The 18,592-nt window shown below is 52.6% G+C and overlaps 1 protein-coding gene across 5 annotated transcripts in view; it reads left to right on the forward strand.

Annotated features, from left to right (window-relative positions):
- Positions 1 to 18,592, forward strand: part of LOC119973647 (monoglyceride lipase-like) — a 79,395-nt gene that overhangs the window by 17,495 nt on the left and 43,308 nt on the right. For all 5 annotated transcript variants that reach the window (XM_038812027.1, XM_038812026.1, XM_038812029.1 and 2 more), the window contains one exon: positions 16,840 to 16,976. In XM_038812027.1, the coding sequence (XP_038667955.1) occupies positions 16,840 to 16,976 (137 nt within the window). The remainder of the gene's footprint in view (positions 1 to 16,839; positions 16,977 to 18,592) is intronic.

Raw genomic sequence — 18,592 nt, forward strand, 5'->3', positions numbered from 1 at the left:
AAGTCAGCGATGTATGATTATCATAGAATTTACAGTGCAGAAGGAGGCCATTCGGCCCATCGAGTCTGCACCGGCTCTTGGAAAGAGCACCCTACCCAAGGTTAACACTTCCACCCTATCCCCATAACCCAGTAACCCCACCCAACACTAAGGGCAATTTTGGACACTGAGGGCAATTTAGCACGGTCAATCCACCTAACCTGCACATCTTTGGACTGTGGGAGGAAACCCACGCACACACGGGGAGGATGTGCAGACTCCGCACAGACAGTGACCCAAGCTGGAATCGAACCTGGGACCCTGGAGCCGTGAAGCAATTGTGCTATCCACAATGCTACCGTGCTGCCCATGATGTTAGGGTTGGGTTGGGTTGGGTTGGCTTTGTTTATTGTCACGTGTACCGAGGTACAGTGAAAAGTATTTATCTGCAAGCAGCTCAACAGATCATTCAGTACATGGGAAGAAAAGGGAATTAAACACAATTCATGAAAATACATAATAGGGCAACACAAGATATACAATGTAACTACATAAGCATTGGCATCGGATGAAGCATACAGGGTGTAGTGTTAATGAGGTCAGTCAATAAGAGGGTCATTTAGGAGTCTGGTGACAGTGGGGAAGAAGCTGTTTTTGAGTCTGTTCGTGCGTGTTCTCAGACTTCTGCATCTCCTGCCCGATGGAAGAAGTTGGAAAAGTGAGTAAGCCGGGTGGGAGGGATCCTTGATTATGCTGCCCGCTTTCCCCCGGCAGCAGGAGGTGTAGATGGAATCAATGGATGGGAGGCAGGTTTGTGTGATGGACTGGGCGGTATTCACGACTCTCTGAAGTTCCTTGCGGTCCTGGGCCGAGCAGTTGCCATACCAGGCTGTGATGCAGCCCGATAGGATGCTTTCTGTAGTGCATCTGTAAAAGTTGATAAGGGTTAATGTGGACATGCCGAATTTCCTTAGTTTCCTGAGGAAGTATAGGCGCTGTTGTGCTTTCTTGGTGATAGTGTTGACGTGAGTGGACCAGGACAAATTTTTTGAGATGTGCACCCCATAGAATTTGAAACTGCGAACAATCTCCATCTCAGCCCCGTTGATGCTGACAGGGTGTGTACAGTACTTTGCTTCCTGAAGTCGATGACCAGCTCTTTAGTTTTGCTGGCATTGAGGGAGAGATTGTTGTCGCTGCACCACTCCACTAGGTTCTCTATCTCCCTCCTGTATTCGGACTCGTCGTTATTCGAGATCCGGCCCACTATGGTCGTATCGTCAGCAAACTTGTAGATGGAGTGGAACCAAGTTTTGCCACGCAGTCGTGTGTGTACAGGGAGTAGAGTAGGGGGCTAAGTACGCAGCCTTGCGGGGCACCGGTATTGAGGACTATTGTGGAGGAGGTGTTGGTGTTCATTCTTACTGATTGTGGTCTGTTGGTCAGAAAATCAAGGATCCAGTTGCAGAGTGGAGAGCCAAGTCCTAGGTTTTGGAGCTTTGATATGAGCTTGGCTGGGATTATGGTGTTGAAGGCGGAGCTGTAGTCAGTAAATAGGAGTCTGATGTAGGAGTCCTTGTTTTCGAGATGCTCTAGGGATGAGTGTAGGGCAAGGGAAATGGCGTCTGATGTGGACCGGTTGCGACTGTATGCGAATTGAAGTGGGTCAAGGCGTTCCGGGAGTATAAGAACATAAGAACATAAGAACTAGGAGCAGGAGTAGGCCATCTGGCCCCTCAAGCCTGCTCCGCCATTTAATGAGATCATGGCTGAACTTTTGTGGACTCAGCTCCACTTTCCGGCCCGAACACCATAACCCTTAATCCCTTTTTTCTTCAAAAAACTGTCTATCTTTACCTTAAAAACATTTAATGAAGGAGCCTCAACTGCTTCACTGGGCAAGGAATTCCATAGATTCACAACCCTTTGGGTGAAGAAGTTCCTCCTGAACTCAGTCCTAAATCTACTTCCCCTTATTTTGAGGCTATGCCCCCTAGTTCTGCTTTCACCCACCAGCGGAAACAACCTGCCTGCATCTATCCTATCTATTCCCTTCATAATTTTAAATGTTTCTATAAGATCCCCCCTCATCCTTCTAAATTCCAACGAGTACAGTCCCAGTCTACTCAACCTCTCCTCATAATCCAACCCCTTCAACTCTGGGATTAACCTCGTGAATCTCCTCTGCACACCCTCCAATGCCAGTACGTCCTTTCTCAAGTAAGGAGACCAAAACTGAACACAATACTCCAGGTGTGGCCTCACTAACACCTTATACAATTGCAGCATAACCTCCCTAGTCTTAAACTCCATCCCTCTAGCAATGAAGGACAAAATTCTATTTGCCTTCTTAATCACCTGTTGCACCTGTAAACAAACTTTCAGTGACTCATGCACTAGCACACCCAGGTCTCTCTGCACAGCAGCATGCTTTAATATTTTATTGTTTAAATAATAATCCCGTTTGCTGTTATTCCTACCAAAATGGATAACCTCACATTTGTCAACATTGTATTCCATCTGCCAGACCCTAGCCCATTCACTTAACCTATCCAAATCCCTCTGCAGACTTCCAGTATCCTCTGCACTTTTCGCTTTACCACTCATCTTAGTGTCATCTGCAAACTTGGACACATTGCCCTTGGTCCCCAACTCCAAATCATCTATGTAGATTGTGAACAATTGTGGGCCCAACACGGATCCCTGAGGGACACCACTAGCTACTGATTGCCAACCAGAGAAACACCCATTAATCCCCACTCTTTGCTTTCTATTAATTAACCAATCCTCTATCCATGCTACTACTTTACCCTTAATGCCATGCATCTTGATCTTATGCAGCAGCCTTTTGTGTGGCACCTTGTCAAAAGCTTTCTGGAAATCCAGATATACCACATCCATTGGCTCCCCGTTATCCACTGCACTGGTAATGTCCTCAAAAAATTCCACTAAATTAGTTAGGCATGACCTGTCCTTTATGAACCCATGCTGCGTCTGCCCAATGGGACAGTTTCTGTCCAGATGCCTCGCTATTTCTTCCTTGATGATAGATTCCAGCATCTTCCCTACTACCGACGTTAAGCTCACTGGCCTATAATTTCCTGCTCTCTGCCTACCTCCTTTTTTAAACAGTGGTGTCACATTTGCTAATTTCCAATCCACCGGGACCACCCCAGAGTCGAGTGAATTTTGGTAAATCATCACTAGTGCATCTGCAATTTGCCTAGCTATCTCTTTTAGCATTCTGGGATGCATTCCATCAGGGCCAGGAGACTTGTCTACCTTTAGCTCCATAAGCTTGCCCATCACTACCTCCTTAGTGATAACAATCCTCTCAAGGTCATCACCTGTCATAACCTAATTTCTATCAGTCACTGGCATGTTATTTGTGTCTTCCACTGTGAAGACCGACCCAAAAAACCTGTTCAGTTCCTCAGCCATTTCCTCATCTCCCATTATTAAAACTCCCTTCTCATCCTCTAAAGGACCAATATTTACCTTAGCTGCTCTTTTTTGAGGTGATGCGCTTCATGATCAGCCTCTCGAAGCACTTCATTACAACTGACGTCAGGGCTACCGGGCGGTAGTCATTGAGGCAAGTTGCCTGGTTCTTCTTTGGTACCGGTATGGTGTGGTCTTCTTGAAGCAGGTGAGGACCTCGGAATGGAGTAGGGATAGGTTAAAGATGTCTGTGAATACCTCTGCCAGTTGGTCTGCGCAGGCTCTGAGTGCACGACCAGGGATCCCATCCGGGCCTGTCGCCTTCCATGGGTTCACTTTCAGGAAGGCCGATCTGACCTCGGAAGCTGTGATGGTGGGTATGGGTGAATTATGGGCTGCTGGGGCACTCGACAGTGGATTGTTGGTTACAGATACTCTATTCATTGTACACCTCCGAAGTGGTGGCAAATCTGAGTTTCTTGGGAAAATGGTGGTTTCTATGTTTGTCAACGTTTGTTAGGTCAGGGGAGTGTAGACTCGCTATCACCTCTCAGGGGCTGTTCTCTCAGTAGCGTTTGCAGCTGAGGCACTCTGTATTTCGCAGGTGAACATGTAACATTCTTAGCCAGGCAGGGTTGGGGTGTGTGTGACTGAGTCCAAGTCAAGCTTCGATGGGACCATGCGTACCAGGTTGAATATGCCAATCCCTGAGGCTTTTTCCTTCGATGTGCGAGCGGTTGTGGATGGTGGTTTATTAAATGTTTGCACAATGACTGGATTTTTCCTCCCTGGTTCACATATTTTCTTCACACCAAACCAAAATATACACCACTAAGAATCGGTGTTCCAACTTCCCCTTCTGGGTTTTGGGATATTAGCACATTTCACATCAGTGGAGTTCTTAACGGCAGCAATAGAGACTGTAACGTTGTGAGTGAAGATGGATAAGTCTGGGATAAAAGAGAAAGTGCTGGAAAAGCCTAGCAGATCTGGCATGATCTGTGGAGAGTGAGACAGAGTTGGCATTTAATAATAATAATAACAATTGTCACAAGTAGGCTTACATTAACACTGCAATGAAGTTACTGTGAAAATCCCCCAGGCGCACATTCCGGCGCCCGTTCGGGTACACTGAGGGAGAATTCAGAATGTCCAATTCATCTAACAAGCACGTCTTTCGGGACTTGTGGGAAGGCTAGCATGCCGCCCATAGAGTCCAATAGAAAATAAAAAGAAAGAAAAGGAAGGTGTACATTAGCATAGCACCTTCACAACCACCCAACAACCACAGAGTATTTTTGTATTCTAGTCAATTTGGGCACAGCAAGCTCCCACAAACAGCAATGTGACAATGACCAGCTAATCTGTTTTTTGTGTAATGTTGATTGACGGATAGAATTGGGCCAAGACATCAGGGATAATTCCTGCTCTTCTCTGAAATAGTGCAACGAGATCTTCTCTGTCCATCTGAGGGACAGTCTTTTAAATCCACTCGGAGGAGAGCTGGGACCTTAGTTTACTCTCTCATCGCTCTGCACAGCACTGAAGTGTCAGCCTGGATATTTTTCTGAGGTTTCTCTCTGAAAAGACCATAAATGCACTTTCAGGCTACAATGCATTCCGGCTGTCCTCAAAGGAGGAAGGGCAGGAATTGTGACCTGCCCTAACCCCTTCCTGTTGAGGCAGGATGCTCCTCATTTATATGATTGTGGGATTGGCCTGAGTGGGACCCATACTGCCGGCCTGCTAAGTGCTCAAGCAGCATGCGGTGCAGCCTGCCTGTTCTTAAAGACAGTCAGTCCCTCCTAGGGGGGAGCTGTACTCAGTACATGAGAGCTGTTGCCGGTTGCCTGACCTGCCACTGGCTACGCAACAAATGGAGCATCGGGGAGGATAGAATCCTGGAGTCAGAATGCAGTGCTGGAGGCCTAAGGTGACAGCAAGCGAGAGATCATGGGCATGAATCCTGCCCCCGCCGTCCTCCCAATTATCTCGCCCCCCCCAAAAACCAGCCCGCGTGAGTCGCGTCGCCCGCCTCGGAGAATGGCGGGTTCAGACGCAACTCAATGGACGCCAGGGATGCCCAAATTCTCCGGCCACGATGGGCCAAAGTCCCGCCCGCCTGTAGCTGGTCCCGCCGGCGCAAATCACAGTAGATCCCTGGGACCTGGCGGCGTGGGCGGGCTATGGGGTTCCTGGGGGTGGCGGAGGGAATTTGGCCCCGGGAGGTGCCCCCACGGTGGCCTGGCCCGGGGTCAGGGCCCACCGGGGCCTGTGTCATGGGGGCACTCTATTCCTTCCGTCGCGGTCCTCCGTGACAGGCCGCGGAAGTGAATCCCTGTGCGCATGCACGGGGATGACGCCAGCAAGCGCCGGCGCTCCCGCGCCTGCGCCGATTCGCGCCGGCCAGCGGAGGCCATTCGCCGCCGGTTGGCGTGGCGCCAAGCCCCTATCCCACCGGCCGGCGGGGCGCCAACCACTCCGGGGCGGGAATCCTAAGGATTCCGCACCTTTGGGGCGGCCCGACGCTGAAGTGGTTCACGCCACTCCGTCCCACCGGGACACCCCCCGCCCCGCCGGGTACGGGAGAATCCCGCCCATGTTTCCGTGAGAGAGGAGGGGGAGGGGCAAACCTTCAGCCAACTCTTCTGAAGGGAATGGGGTGGGTAGCTAGCTGAAGGGAATGGGGTGAGTAGCTAGCTGAAGGGAATGGGGTGGGTAGCTAGCTGAAGGGAATGGGGTGGGTAGCTGGCTGAAGGGAATGGGGTGGGTAGCTGGCTGAAGGGAATGGGGTGGGTAGCTGGCTGAAGGGAATGGGGTGGGTAGCTGGCTGAAGGGAATGGGGTGGGTGGCTAGCTGAAGGGAATGGGGTGGGTAGCTGGCTGAAGGGAATGGGGTGGGTAGCTGGCTGAAGGGAATGGGGTGGGCAGCTAGCTGAAGGGAATGGGGTGGGTAGCTGGCTGAAGGGAATGGGGTGGGTAGCTAGCTGAAGGGAATGGGGTGGGTAGCTGGCTGAAGGGAATGGGGTGGGTAGCTAGCTGAAGGGAATGGGGTGGGTAGGTAGCTGAAGGGAATGGGGTGGGCAGCTAGCTGAAGGGAATGGGGTGGGTAGCTAGCTGAAGGGAATGGGGTGGGTAGCTGGCTGAAGGGAATGGGGTGGGTAGGTAGCTGAAGGGAATGGGGTGGGCAGCTAGCTGAAGGGAATGGGGTGGGTAGCTGGCTGAAGGGAATGGGGTGGGTAGCTGGCTGAAGGGAATGGGGTGGGTAGCTGGCTGAAGGGAATGGGGTGGGCAGCTAGCTGAAGGGAATGGGGTGGGTAGCTGGCTGAAGGGAATGGGGTGGGTAGCTGGCTGAAGGGAATGGGGTGGGTAGCTAGCTGAAGGGAATGGGGTGGGTAGCTAGCTGAAGGGAATGGGATGGGTAGCTGGCTGAAGGGAATGGGGTGGGTAGCTGGCTGAAGGGAATGGGGTGGGTAGCTGAAGGGAATGGGGTGGGTCGCTAGCTGAAGGGAATGGGGTGGGTAGCTAGCTGAAGGGAATGGGGTGGGTAGCTAGCTGAAGGGAATGGGGTGGGTAGCTAGCTGAAGGGAATGGGGTGGGTGGCTAGCTGAAGGGAATGGGGTGGGTAGCTAGCTGAAGGGAATGGGGTGGGTAGCTAGCTGAAGGGAATGGGGTGGGTAGCTAGCTGAAGGGAATGGGGTGGGTAGCTAGCTGAAGGGAATGGGGTGGGTAGCTAGCTGAAGGGAATGGGGTGGGTAGCTAGCTGAAGGGAATGGGGTGGGTAGCTAGCTGAAGGGAATGGGGTGGGTAGCTAGCTGAAGGGAATGGGGTGGGTAGGTAGCTGAAGGGAATGGGGTGGGTAGCTAGCTGAAGGGAATGGGGTGGGTAGCTAGCTGAAGGGAATGGGGTGGGTAGCTGGCTGAAGGGAATGGGGTGGGTCGCTAGCTGAAGGGAATGGGGTGGGTAGCTAGCTGAAGGGAATGGGGTGGGTAGCTAGCTGAAGGGAATGGGGTGGGTCGCTAGCTGAAGGGAATGGGGTGGGTAGCTAGCTGAAGGGAATGGGGTGGGTCGCTAGCTGAAGGGAATGGGGTGGGTAGCTAGCTGAAGGGAATGGGGTGGGTAGCTAGCTGAAGGGAATGGGGTGTGCAGCTAGCTGAAGGGAATGGGGTGGGTAGCTAGCTGAAGGGAATGGGGTGGGTCGCTAGCTGAAGGGAATGGGGTGGGTAGCTAGCTGAAGGGAATGGGGTGGGTAGCTAGCTGAAGGGAATGGGGTGGGTAGCTGGCTGAAGGGAATGGGGTGGGTAGCTGGCTGAAGGGAATGGGGTGGGTAGCTGAAGGGAATGGGGTGGGTAGCTAGCTGAAGGGAATGGGGTGGGTCGCTAGCTGAAGGGAATGGGGTGGGTAGCTAGCTGAAGGGAATGTGGTGGGTAGCTAGCTGAAGGGAATGGGGTGGGTAGCTAGCTGAAGGGAATGGGGTGGGTAGCTAGCTGAAGGGAATGGGGTGGGTAGCTAGCTGAAGGGAATGGGGTGGGTAGCTAGCTGAAGGGAATGGGGTAGGTAGCTAGCTGAAGGGAATGGGGTGGGTAGCTAGCTGAAGGGAATGGGGTGGGTAGGTAGCTGAAGGGAATGGGGTGGGCAACTAGCTGAAGGGAATGGGGTGGGTAGCTAGCTGAAGGGAATGGGGTGGGTAGCTGGCTGAAGGGAATGGGGTGGGTAGGTAGCTGAAGGGAATGGGGTGGGCAGCTAGCTGAAGGGAATGGGGTGGGTAGCTGGCTGAAGGGAATGGGGTGGGTAGCTGGCTGAAGGGAATGGGGTGGGTAGCTGGCTGAAGGGAATGGGGTGGGCAGCTAGCTGAAGGGAATGGGGTGGGTAGCTGGCTGAAGGGAATGGGGTGGGTAGCTGGCTGAAGGGAATGGGGTGGGTAGCTAGCTGAAGGGAATGGGGTGGGTAGCTAGCTGAAGGGAATGGGATGGGTAGCTGGCTGAAGGGAATGGGGTGGGTAGCTGGCTGAAGGGAATGGGGTGGGTAGCTGAAGGGAATGGGGTGGGTCGCTAGCTGAAGGGAATGGGGTGGGTAGCTAGCTGAAGGGAATGGGGTGGGTAGCTAGCTGAAGGGAATGGGGTGGGTAGCTAGCTGAAGGGAATGGGGTGGGTGGCTAGCTGAAGGGAATGGGGTGGGTAGCTAGCTGAAGGGAATGGGGTGGGTAGCTAGCTGAAGGGAATGGGGTGGGTAGCTAGCTGAAGGGAATGGGGTGGGTAGCTAGCTGAAGGGAATGGGGTGGGTAGCTAGCTGAAGGGAATGGGGTGGGTAGCTAGCTGAAGGGAATGGGGTGGGTAGCTAGCTGAAGGGAATGGGGTGGGTAGCTAGCTAAAGGGAAAGGGGTGGGTAGCTAGCTGAAGGGAATGGGGTGGGTAGGTAGCTGAAGGGAATGGGGTGGGTAGCTAGCTGAAGGGAATGGGGTGGGTAGCTAGCTGAAGGGAATGGGGTGGGTAGCTGGCTGAAGGGAATGGGGTGGGTCGCTAGCTGAAGGGAATGGGGTGGGTAGCTAGCTGAAGGGAATGGGGTGGGTAGCTAGCTGAAGGGAATGGGGTGGGTAGCTAGCTGAAGGGAATGGGGTGGGTAGCTAGCTGAAGGGAATGGGGTGGGTCGCTAGCTGAAGGGAATGGGGTGGGTAGCTAGCTGAAGGGAATGGGGTGGGTAGCTAGCTGAAGGGAATGGGGTGGGTCGCTAGCTGAAGGGAATGGGGTGGGTAGCTAGCTGAAGGGAATGGGGTGGGTCGCTAGCTGAAGGGAATGGGGTGGGTAGCTAGCTGAAGGGAATGGGGTGGGTAGCTAGCTGAAGGGAATGGGGTGTGCAGCTAGCTGAAGGGAATGGGGTGGGTAGCTAGCTGAAGGGAATGGGGTGGGTCGCTAGCTGAAGGGAATGGGGTGGGTAGCTAGCTGAAGGGAATGGGGTGGGTAGCTAGCTGAAGGGAATGGGGTGGGTCGCTAGCTGAAGGGAATGGGGTGGGTAGCTAGCTGAAGGGAATGGGGTGGGTAGCTAGCTGAAGGGAATGGGGTGGGTCGCTAGCTGAAGGGAATGGGGTGGGTAGCTAGCTGAAGGGAATGGAGTGGGTAGGTAGCTGAAGGGAATGGGGTGGGTAGCTAGCTGAAGGGAATGGGGTGGGTAGCTAGCTGAAGGGAATGGGGTGGGTAGCTAGCTGAAGGAAATGGGGTGGGTAGCTAGCTGAAGGGAATGGGGTGGGTAGGTAGCTGAAGGGAATGGGGTGGGTAGCTAGCTGAAGGGAATGGGGTGGGTAGCTAGCTGAAGGGAATGGGGTGGGTAGCTGGCTGAAGGGAATGGGGTGGGTCGCTAGCTGAAGGGAATGGGGTGGGTAGCTAGCTGAAGGGAATGGGGTGGGTAGCTAGCTGAAGGGAATGGGGTGGGTCCCTAGCTGAAGGGAATGGGGTGGGTAGCTAGCTGAAGGGAATGGGGTGGGTAGCTAGCTGAAGGGAATGGGGTGGGTCGCTAGCTGAAGGGAATGGGGTGGGTAGCTAGCTGAAGGGAATGGGGTGGGTCGCTAGCTGAAGGGAATGGGGTGGGTAGCTAGCTGAAGGGAATGGGGTGGGTAGCTAGCTGAAGGGAATAGGGTGGGTAGCTAGCTGAAGGGAATGGGGTGGGTAGCTAGCTGAAGGGAATGTGGTGGGTAGCTAGCTGAAGGGAATGGGGTGGGTAGCTAGCTGAAGGGAATGGGGTGGGTAGCTAGCTGAAGGGAATGGGGTGGGTAGCTAGCTGAAGGGAATGGGGTGGGTAGCTAGCTGAAGGGAATGGGGTGGGTAGCTAGCTGAAGGGAATGGGGTGGGTCGCTAGCTGAAGGGAATGGGGTGGGTAGCTAGCTGAAGGGAATGGGGTGGGTAGCTAGCTGAGGGAATGGGGTGGGTAGCTGGCTGAAGGGAATGGGGTGGGTAGCTGGCTGAAGGGAATGGGGTGGGTAGCTGAAGGGAATGGGGTGGGTAGCTAGCTGAAGGGAATGGGGTGGGTCGCTAGCTGAAGGGAATGGGGTGGGTAGCTAGCTGAAGGGAATGTGGTGGGTAGCTAGCTGAAGGGAATGGGGTGGGTAGCTAGCTGAAGGGAATGGGGTGGGTAGCTAGCTGAAGGGAATGGGGTGGGTAGCTAGCTGAAGGGAATGGGGTGGGTAGCTGGCTGAAGGGAATGGGGTGGGTAGCTAGCTGAAGGGAATGGGGTGGGTAGCTAGCTGAAGGGAATGGGGGGGTAGCTAGCTGAAGGGAATGGGGTGGGTAGCTAGCTGAAGGGAATGGGGGGGTAGCTAGCTGAAGGAGGTCAATTCCTGGAACCTGGCTCTGAGGTCCCGGCAGGAGTGCGACAAGAAGCTCAATAACCTCACCGGGATAGTCAAGGTCTGTCACTGCACCTTCAAATGAGATTTCCACCTATGGGCAGTTACTGGATAGGGCAAGAATTACCCAGGATGGAGCCAGACAAAAATGGGAGGACGAACTGGGGACGGAAGTGGGTTGGGGACTCTGGAGCGAAGCACCGAGGATCAACTCCACTTCCTCCTGCGCTAGGCTCAGCCTCATGCTGTTTAAAGTGGCCCAGAGAGCTCACCTGACCAGAACCCAAATGAGCAGGTTCTTCCCAGAGGTGGAGGACAAATGCGAACGGTGCCAGGGAGGCCCGGCCAACCACGCCCAGACTTGTCGGGTTGTGGGGGTGAGGGTGGAGCCATGCCCGAGAGTGGCAATCCTCGGGGTATCGGACCAGCCAGAGCTACATATGGGGAAGGGGGCCGTCGCCGTAGCTTATGCTTCCTTAATCGCCCACCGGAGAATCCTGCTCAGCTGGGGATCAGCAGCACCAGCCACAGAGGCAGACTGGCTGGCGGACCGGTCGGAGTTTCTCCACCTGGAGACGCGGGGTTCCACAAAGCATGGGGGCCATTCATCAGCCTGTTCCAAGACCTGTTTGTGGCCAATGGCAACTGGGAAGAGAGTTGGGGGAGGGGGGGGGCGGGGGACAGGATGGAGGAAAACAAATAAGAGCACATGCATTGGAGAGGAGGAGCAGAGGGGGAAGGGGAGAGGAGGTGAGGAGGGAACCCAAGGAAGGCACAGAACAAAACAATGGGGAAAAAGGAGGAGGGGAGGAGCCAGGAAGCAGCCCTCCTCCCCTCCCCCCCACCCCGACTCCCCACCCCCGACCCCCCACCCCCAACCCCGCAAGGACAACATCTAATAACCGCAACAGACAGAAGCCCGGAGCACTGTATGTGACACCCAGGACAGAAGTCAGTCCTAGAGAGAGGGAACTAGACTACCAATGGGGGGCAGGGAAGGGAGGGCAGATGGAGGGAACACATGTAAAAATCTCTGTAAATGAGAAACAGTATTATATGGAAATAACGGGTGCACCATAGATTGAGCTGTTAAACTGTAAAAACTGGAAAATACCAATAATGATATTTTCTGTGAAAATGAGATTTCCTCCCAACTGTACCGCCAACCTGCCTCGCCTCTCAATGCAACATACTCCCATCAACAGTCCTGGCAGTCAGGGCTAACAGTGAAATACTCCACCTGATTGGCAGATACCTTCCAATGATGCCCAAACTCACCCCCACCTCCCACTACTTCCACATACGCTTAGCTATTCAGCTGCAGGAGAATCAGCCAACACAAAGTTGATTAACCTTCTGCCCTGCCTCTTGCTGAACAAGGTGCCACAGTATAGAAGGGAGCAAAGCAAATCCAGCCTGAGGCAAAGACACCAGCATCTCCTCAACTCCATGGAGTGTCCTGTTATGCTCCTGGCGTAGCATAAGCTGCTTCCTTGATGTTCACGCTGACAAAGGAAGGTTCAGACGTGGAGATAACTCCAACACGTTTATTAAACTATTTACAATTCTCCTACTCGGATTCACCACTACTGTTAATCCTTCTATAGCTACTCAGACTGACGAACCAGTCTGCTACAATCCACGTGGTGGGTGTGATGTTGAATCAACCCTGTGTCTGTACTCACTGAATGTCTCCGCTGGAAAGAGAGATCATATGTGCTGTGTCCTTTATATCTGGGTTGGTGTAATGCCCCCCTGTGGTAGTGTCACCTCTGTGTGTATCGTGAATGCCCATTGGTCGTGTCCTATCTTACTGACCTATTGGTTGAGTGTCTGCGTGTCATGTCTCTGGTGCTCCCTCTAGTGTCTATCTAGTCTACGTGTATTTACATTAACCCCTTGTGTATCTACAGTGATGCATATCACCACATGGAGGAGATGGTTCTCAGCAATATGGGGCCAGCTTCAACCGAGCCCATAGCGCCCAGAATCATGGCGGACAATGAGGATAATGGTGTGTTCCTAAAAGTCAGTGATGTATGACGTTAGTGTTACAATATTTTATTTATTGTTCAGCCTCCGAGGTGGTGGCAAATCTGAGTTGCTTGGGGAAATGGTAGTTTCTGTGTTTGCCAACGTTTGTTAGGTCAGGGGAGTGTAGACTCGCTGATAAGGCAGCGGATGTTGCTCACCCCCTTATCTCCCCTCAGGGACTGTTCTCTCAGCAGCGTTTACAGCTGAGGCACTCTGTATTTTGCAGATGAACATGCAACGTTCTTCGTCAGGCTTTGGCAGGATTGGGGTGTGTGTGACTGAGTCATTGGGGACCTTCTTCCAAGTCAAGCTTCAACGGGACCATGCATATCAGGCTGACCATGCCAAGATCCTGAGGCCTTTTCCCTTCGCAGTGTGAGAGGTTGTGGATAGTAGGTTAGTCTGGAGAGCGTTTGTCGTATCTGGTGGCATTTCCGTGGCAGAAATCAAGAGACCTTTCAGGTGCCTCATTCCGGCAATGAAGGACTCCCGGACCCATCCGGCACATTGCCCCAATATCCTGGCACCTACTTTGGAGTCCCTTCTTCAAGCCTCTTTTCAGGGTCTTCTGATTCTTCATCTGAGGATGAATCTGGCACCTCCATCTCGCCACCTGGTCCTTCCTCATCTCTGCTGTATGGATTGTGTAAGATGGGCAGCACGGTAGCATTGTGGATAGCACAATTGCTTCACAGCTCCAGGGTCCCAGGCTCGATTCCGGCTTGGGTCACTGTCTGTGCGGAGTCTGCACGTCCTCCCCGTGTGTGCGTGGGTTTCCTCCGGGTGCTCCGGTTTCCTTCCACAGTCCAAAGATGTGCAGGTTAGGTGGATTGGCAAAGATAAATTGCCCTTAGTGTCCAAAATTGCCCTTAGTGTTGGGTGGGGTTACTGGGTTATGGGGATAGGGTGGAGATGTTGACCTCGGGTAGGGTGCTCTTTCCAAGAGCCGGTGCAGACTCGATAGACCGAGTGGCCTCCTTCCGCACTGTAAATTCTATGAAATTCTGTGACCACAGTGATCTGCGAGACTCTCTGTGGCGCATGCTGCACCGTTCCGTCTGAGCAACCAGACGGTGGAACCTCATCTCCTGAAGCCCTCATCTCCAGTAGTTCTATTGGTGCACTTGTTTCAGTGTCTGAGGAGTCGCAAATGGTGCTGAATATTGCGCAGTCATCAGCGAACACCCCCGCATCTGGGGCTGGATTCTCCCAAAATGGGACAGTGTCCTCACGCCGGCATAAAAACACTGGAGTTTTATCTGGAGATTCCTGGGGAAACGTGGAGCTGATTCAATGACCTGCAGGAAGCTCGCAGCAAACCAGAGTAGTTCACGAAGCATTAGCTGTGGATACGGGCCCCACCCCCCGCACTTCCGGTTTTGAGTCCGTGCATGCGCACGGCAGGGGCCTCCAGCGGCCACGCTAAGCACCATGGTGAACTCGGACTACAGAGGCAGACATAGAAATTAGAGCCCCCCCCCCCCCCCGATCGGCCGCGCGCCCGAAGATCTGACCGGGCGGATTATAACTCCGGCCACCTGTAAGGCCCCCTCCTGCCCCCCCCCCCACCAGGGCGGCCGTGGACCGAGTCCGCAGACGCCACACGAGCATCCGACCGGCAATAGCAGGTTAGCTCCACGCCGTCGGGAACCCGGCCGGTCGGGAGCGGAGGATCGGCAAATGGGCCCCCGGCCGCATGGAGAACTCCGCAAACACCCCGATTCTCGGGTCCTAGAGAATCGTTGGACCGGTGCCGGGCCCGATTTCGGCGGGAAATTGGATTCTCCGCCCCCACGCTGAAACGATTTTCCCCCGAGGTTGCGGAGAATCCAGCCCCTGACCTTATGTTGGAAAGAAGGTCATTGATGAAGCAGCTGAAGATGGTTGGTCCTCAGACCCTACCCTGAGCAACTCCTGCAGCGATGTTCTGGAACTTTGTTGACTGACCTCCAACAATCACAACCATTTTCCTTTGACTCCCATTGACTCCAGTTTTCTTAGGGCTCCTTGATGCCAAACTCAATCAAATGGTAGCTTTATGCCAAGGAAAGTCATTCTCACCTCACTTTTGGAGCTCAACTCCTTGGTTCCTGTTTGAACCAAGGCTGTAATAAGGTCTGAGTGACCCAAACTGAGCATTAGTGAGCAGGTTATTGCTGAGTAAGTGTCACTTGATGGCACTCTTAGTGACCCCCTCCATCACTTTACTGATGATTGAGAGGAGACAATTGGCTGTGTTGGATTTGTACAGGGCATAACTGGGTAATTTTCCTCACTGACGAGTAGATGCTAATGTTCTAGCTGCACTGGACCAGCTTGACCACCTCCACCCCACTGTGACCACCTCCACGACCTGCATTGATTGGCCATATTCCTGTCTGATCACATGACCTCCAGCTGCCCTCCCCCACATTGTCCCCCCATTGGTTGCCCAACATGTTCAGCTTTGTGCTGTAGCGCCTTCCCACACCAATCACAACAGACTCGACATTGGATGGTTCCTGACAACAGTCAACAGCCATTTTTCTCAAGTCAGCTGTCTTGACAATTCATCAACAAAAACACAAATTAAAAGCAAGCATTGTTTTAGATTATCCCTATTTCTGTTAGCAGATGTTTCCTGGTGACGAGAACTCCAGGGCAATCCAGGAGAGTTGACAACTCAGCCTCTGGAATGAGCACCATTCACCCATCAGCCTCTGTGCTCACTGACCTGTACAGGTTCCTGGTCTGACAATGCATCAACTTTAAAATTCTAACCCTTATTTTCAAATCCCTCTCGAGCTTCAAACCTTCCTTCTGTCTCTGTCACCCCCTCCTCCAGCCCTATAACTGTTCAAGACCTCTGCACTCATTATCACATTGTTTATTGTGGGAGCTTGCTGTGCATAAATTACATGCCACATTTCACAGCAGTCACTACACTTCAAAATCTACTTCATTGATTGCAAACACTTTGAGACTTGCTAACTGATCATCTCTGCCTGAACACAGGAGTACAATGCTTCATCAATTCACTCCTCTCCCCATCCCTATGTTTCATTTTATTATTTCCAAGGACGTGGGTGGCGCAGGTTCGCCCAGCATTCGTTGCCCATCTCTAGTTGCCCTCGAGAAGGTGGTGGTGAGCTGCCTTCCTGAACAGCTGCAGTCCATCTGTTGTAGGTACACCCACGTGCAGTTAGGGAGGGAGTTCCAGTATTTTGACCCAGTGACAGTGAAGGAACGGCTGATATATTTCCAAGTCGGGGCGGTGAGTGACTTGGAGGGGAACCTCCAGGTGGCAGGGTTCCCAGGTGTCTGCTGCCCTTGTCCTTCTAGGTGGTAGTGGTTGCGGGTCTGGAAGATGCTGTGGAGGAATCCGGAGTGAGTTGCTGCAGTGCGTCTTATAGGTGGCACACTCTGCTGTTACTGTGCAGTGGTGGTGGACAGAATCAATGGTGAAGGTGATGGATGGGGTGTCAATCAAGCGATCTGCTTTGCCCTGAACGGTGTTGAACTTCTTGGGTGGTGTTGGAGCTGCACTCAATCCAGGAACACCGATTCCTTTCCTGTCAAAACAGGTGTCAGGCAGGGGTGTGTTATTGCACCAACACTATTCCTGTGGTGAGGGTGTAGATGTTAAAGATGACGGATAGGGGGCCAGTCAAGCGGGCAGCTTTGTCCCGGATGTAACCCCCAACACTGGGTGTGCAATTAGTCATTGCCCCCAGAGAAGTGTGGGCATCGCTTGGCACTAGAGAGAGATAGACAATTGGTTACATGCCATTCCAAACCAAGCATGAGACAAGGTGAGGAAGCAGACTTCCATGAATTGACCAGCCAGTATGGGAATTGAACCCATGCCGCTGGTGTTATCCTGCATCGCAGGCTAGCCATCTATCCACCTGAGCAGACTGGCCCCCCATTCCCCCCCTCCCCCCCCCAACACTACCCCAGTCGAAAAGGGTACCTAACCACCGCCCCACTCCATACTCACCACTGAGTCTTTGAGGGAGCTCCTGACTCACTTCTTCAATGTATCTAAGTCATTCTTTCTCCTCTGTGTAGTTGGCCATGGACAAAGTGAAGGGGACCGCCTGTGTATAGATGATTTCAGAATATATGTCCGGGACTGCGTTCAGCACCTTGACATGATGAAGAGGAAGTTCCCACTCCTAAAGATTTACATATTTGCCGTTTCTATGGTAAGTGATCCATTGGAAGGAATTTTTTTTTCTTTATTCTTTCATGTCCTGTCATGTGGGTTGTCACTGGCAGGGCCAATATTTATTGCTCATTATAAAAAAACAAGATAACAGAACATTTAGGAAGTATTAACGGGATTGGACCAAGCCAGCATGGGTTTATGAAATGCGTATCATGCTTAACAAACTTGACTGTGTGCAGTTTAGGTCTCCTTATCTGAGGAAGGATACAGTAAGAAGTCTTACAACACCAGGTTAAAGTCCAACAGGTTTGTTTGGAATCACTAGCTTTCGGAGCTCAGCTCGTTCCTCGGGTGAATGAAGAGGTGGGTTTCACAACCACATATATAGACAAAGTCAATGCTGCAAGATGATACTTTGAATGCGAGTCTTTGCAGGTAATTAAGTCTTTACAGGTCCAGACAGTGCGATTTAGACTTTGTCCATATATGCTGTGTTTGTGTAACCTACCTCTTCACTCGCCTGATTAAGGAACTACTCTCCAAAAGCTAATGATTCCAAATAACCCAGTTGGACTTTAACCTGGTGTTGTAAGACTTCTTACTGTGCCCACCCCAGTCCAAAGCCGGCATCTCCACATCTGAGGAAGGATTTTCTTGTTATAGAGGGGGTTTACCAGTCTGATTCCTGGGATGGCGGGACTGACGTATGAGGAGAGATTGAGTGGGTTAGGATCCTATTTGCTGGGGTTCAGAAGATTGAGGGGGGATCTCATAGAAACCTATAAAATTCTAACAGGACTGCGCAGGGTAGACGCAGGAAGGATGTTGCCGATGGTGGGTGTGTCCAGAACCAGGGGGTCACAGTCTGAGGATATGGGGTAGACCATTTAGGACAGAGATGAGGAGAAATCTCTTCACCCAGAGAGGGGTGAGCCTGTGGAATTTGCTACCACAGAAAGTAGTTGAGGTCAGGGCGCACCAGATGTGGTGTATTAAACTTTCAGAAGGTATTTGACAAGGTCACTCATAAGAGGTTAGTGGGCAAAATTGAATCACATGGGATAGGGGGTAATACATTGGAGAGTTGTGGGCGGCACGATAGCACAGTGGTTAGCACTGTTGCTTCACAGCACCAGGTTCAATTCCCGGCTTGGGTCACTGTCTGTGCGGAGTCTGCACGTTCTCCCCGTGTCTGCGTGGGTTTCCTCCGGGAGGGTGCACCCCACCCTCTGAAGGAGCACCGCACCCAGGCCCAGCCCTATCCCCGTAACCCTACCTCACCTTTTTTTGTTGGACACTAAGGGGCAATTTACCCAAACCGCCGAACCTGCACATTTTTCAACTGTGGGAGAAAACCGGAGCACCCGGAGGAAACCCGCACAGACATGGGGAGAAAGTGCAGATTCCACACAGACAGTCACCCAAAGTCGGAATCGAACCTGGGTCCCTGGCGCTGTGAGGCAGCGACGCTAACCACTGTGCTACCGTGCTGCGTGGCAGGCAGTGACTAGTGGGGTGCCACAGGGATCTGTGCTTGGTCCCAGCTGGACATATATTAATGACCTGGATGAGGAAATCAAATGTAACATTTCCAAGTTTGCTGACGACACAAGGGGCATCTTGACAATTACGTGAATAATGTAATAGGATGGG

This window comes from Scyliorhinus canicula, chromosome 11 (genome assembly GCF_902713615.1).
Source record: "Scyliorhinus canicula chromosome 11, sScyCan1.1, whole genome shotgun sequence".
Classification (NCBI taxonomy): Eukaryota; Metazoa; Chordata; class Chondrichthyes; order Carcharhiniformes; family Scyliorhinidae; genus Scyliorhinus; species Scyliorhinus canicula.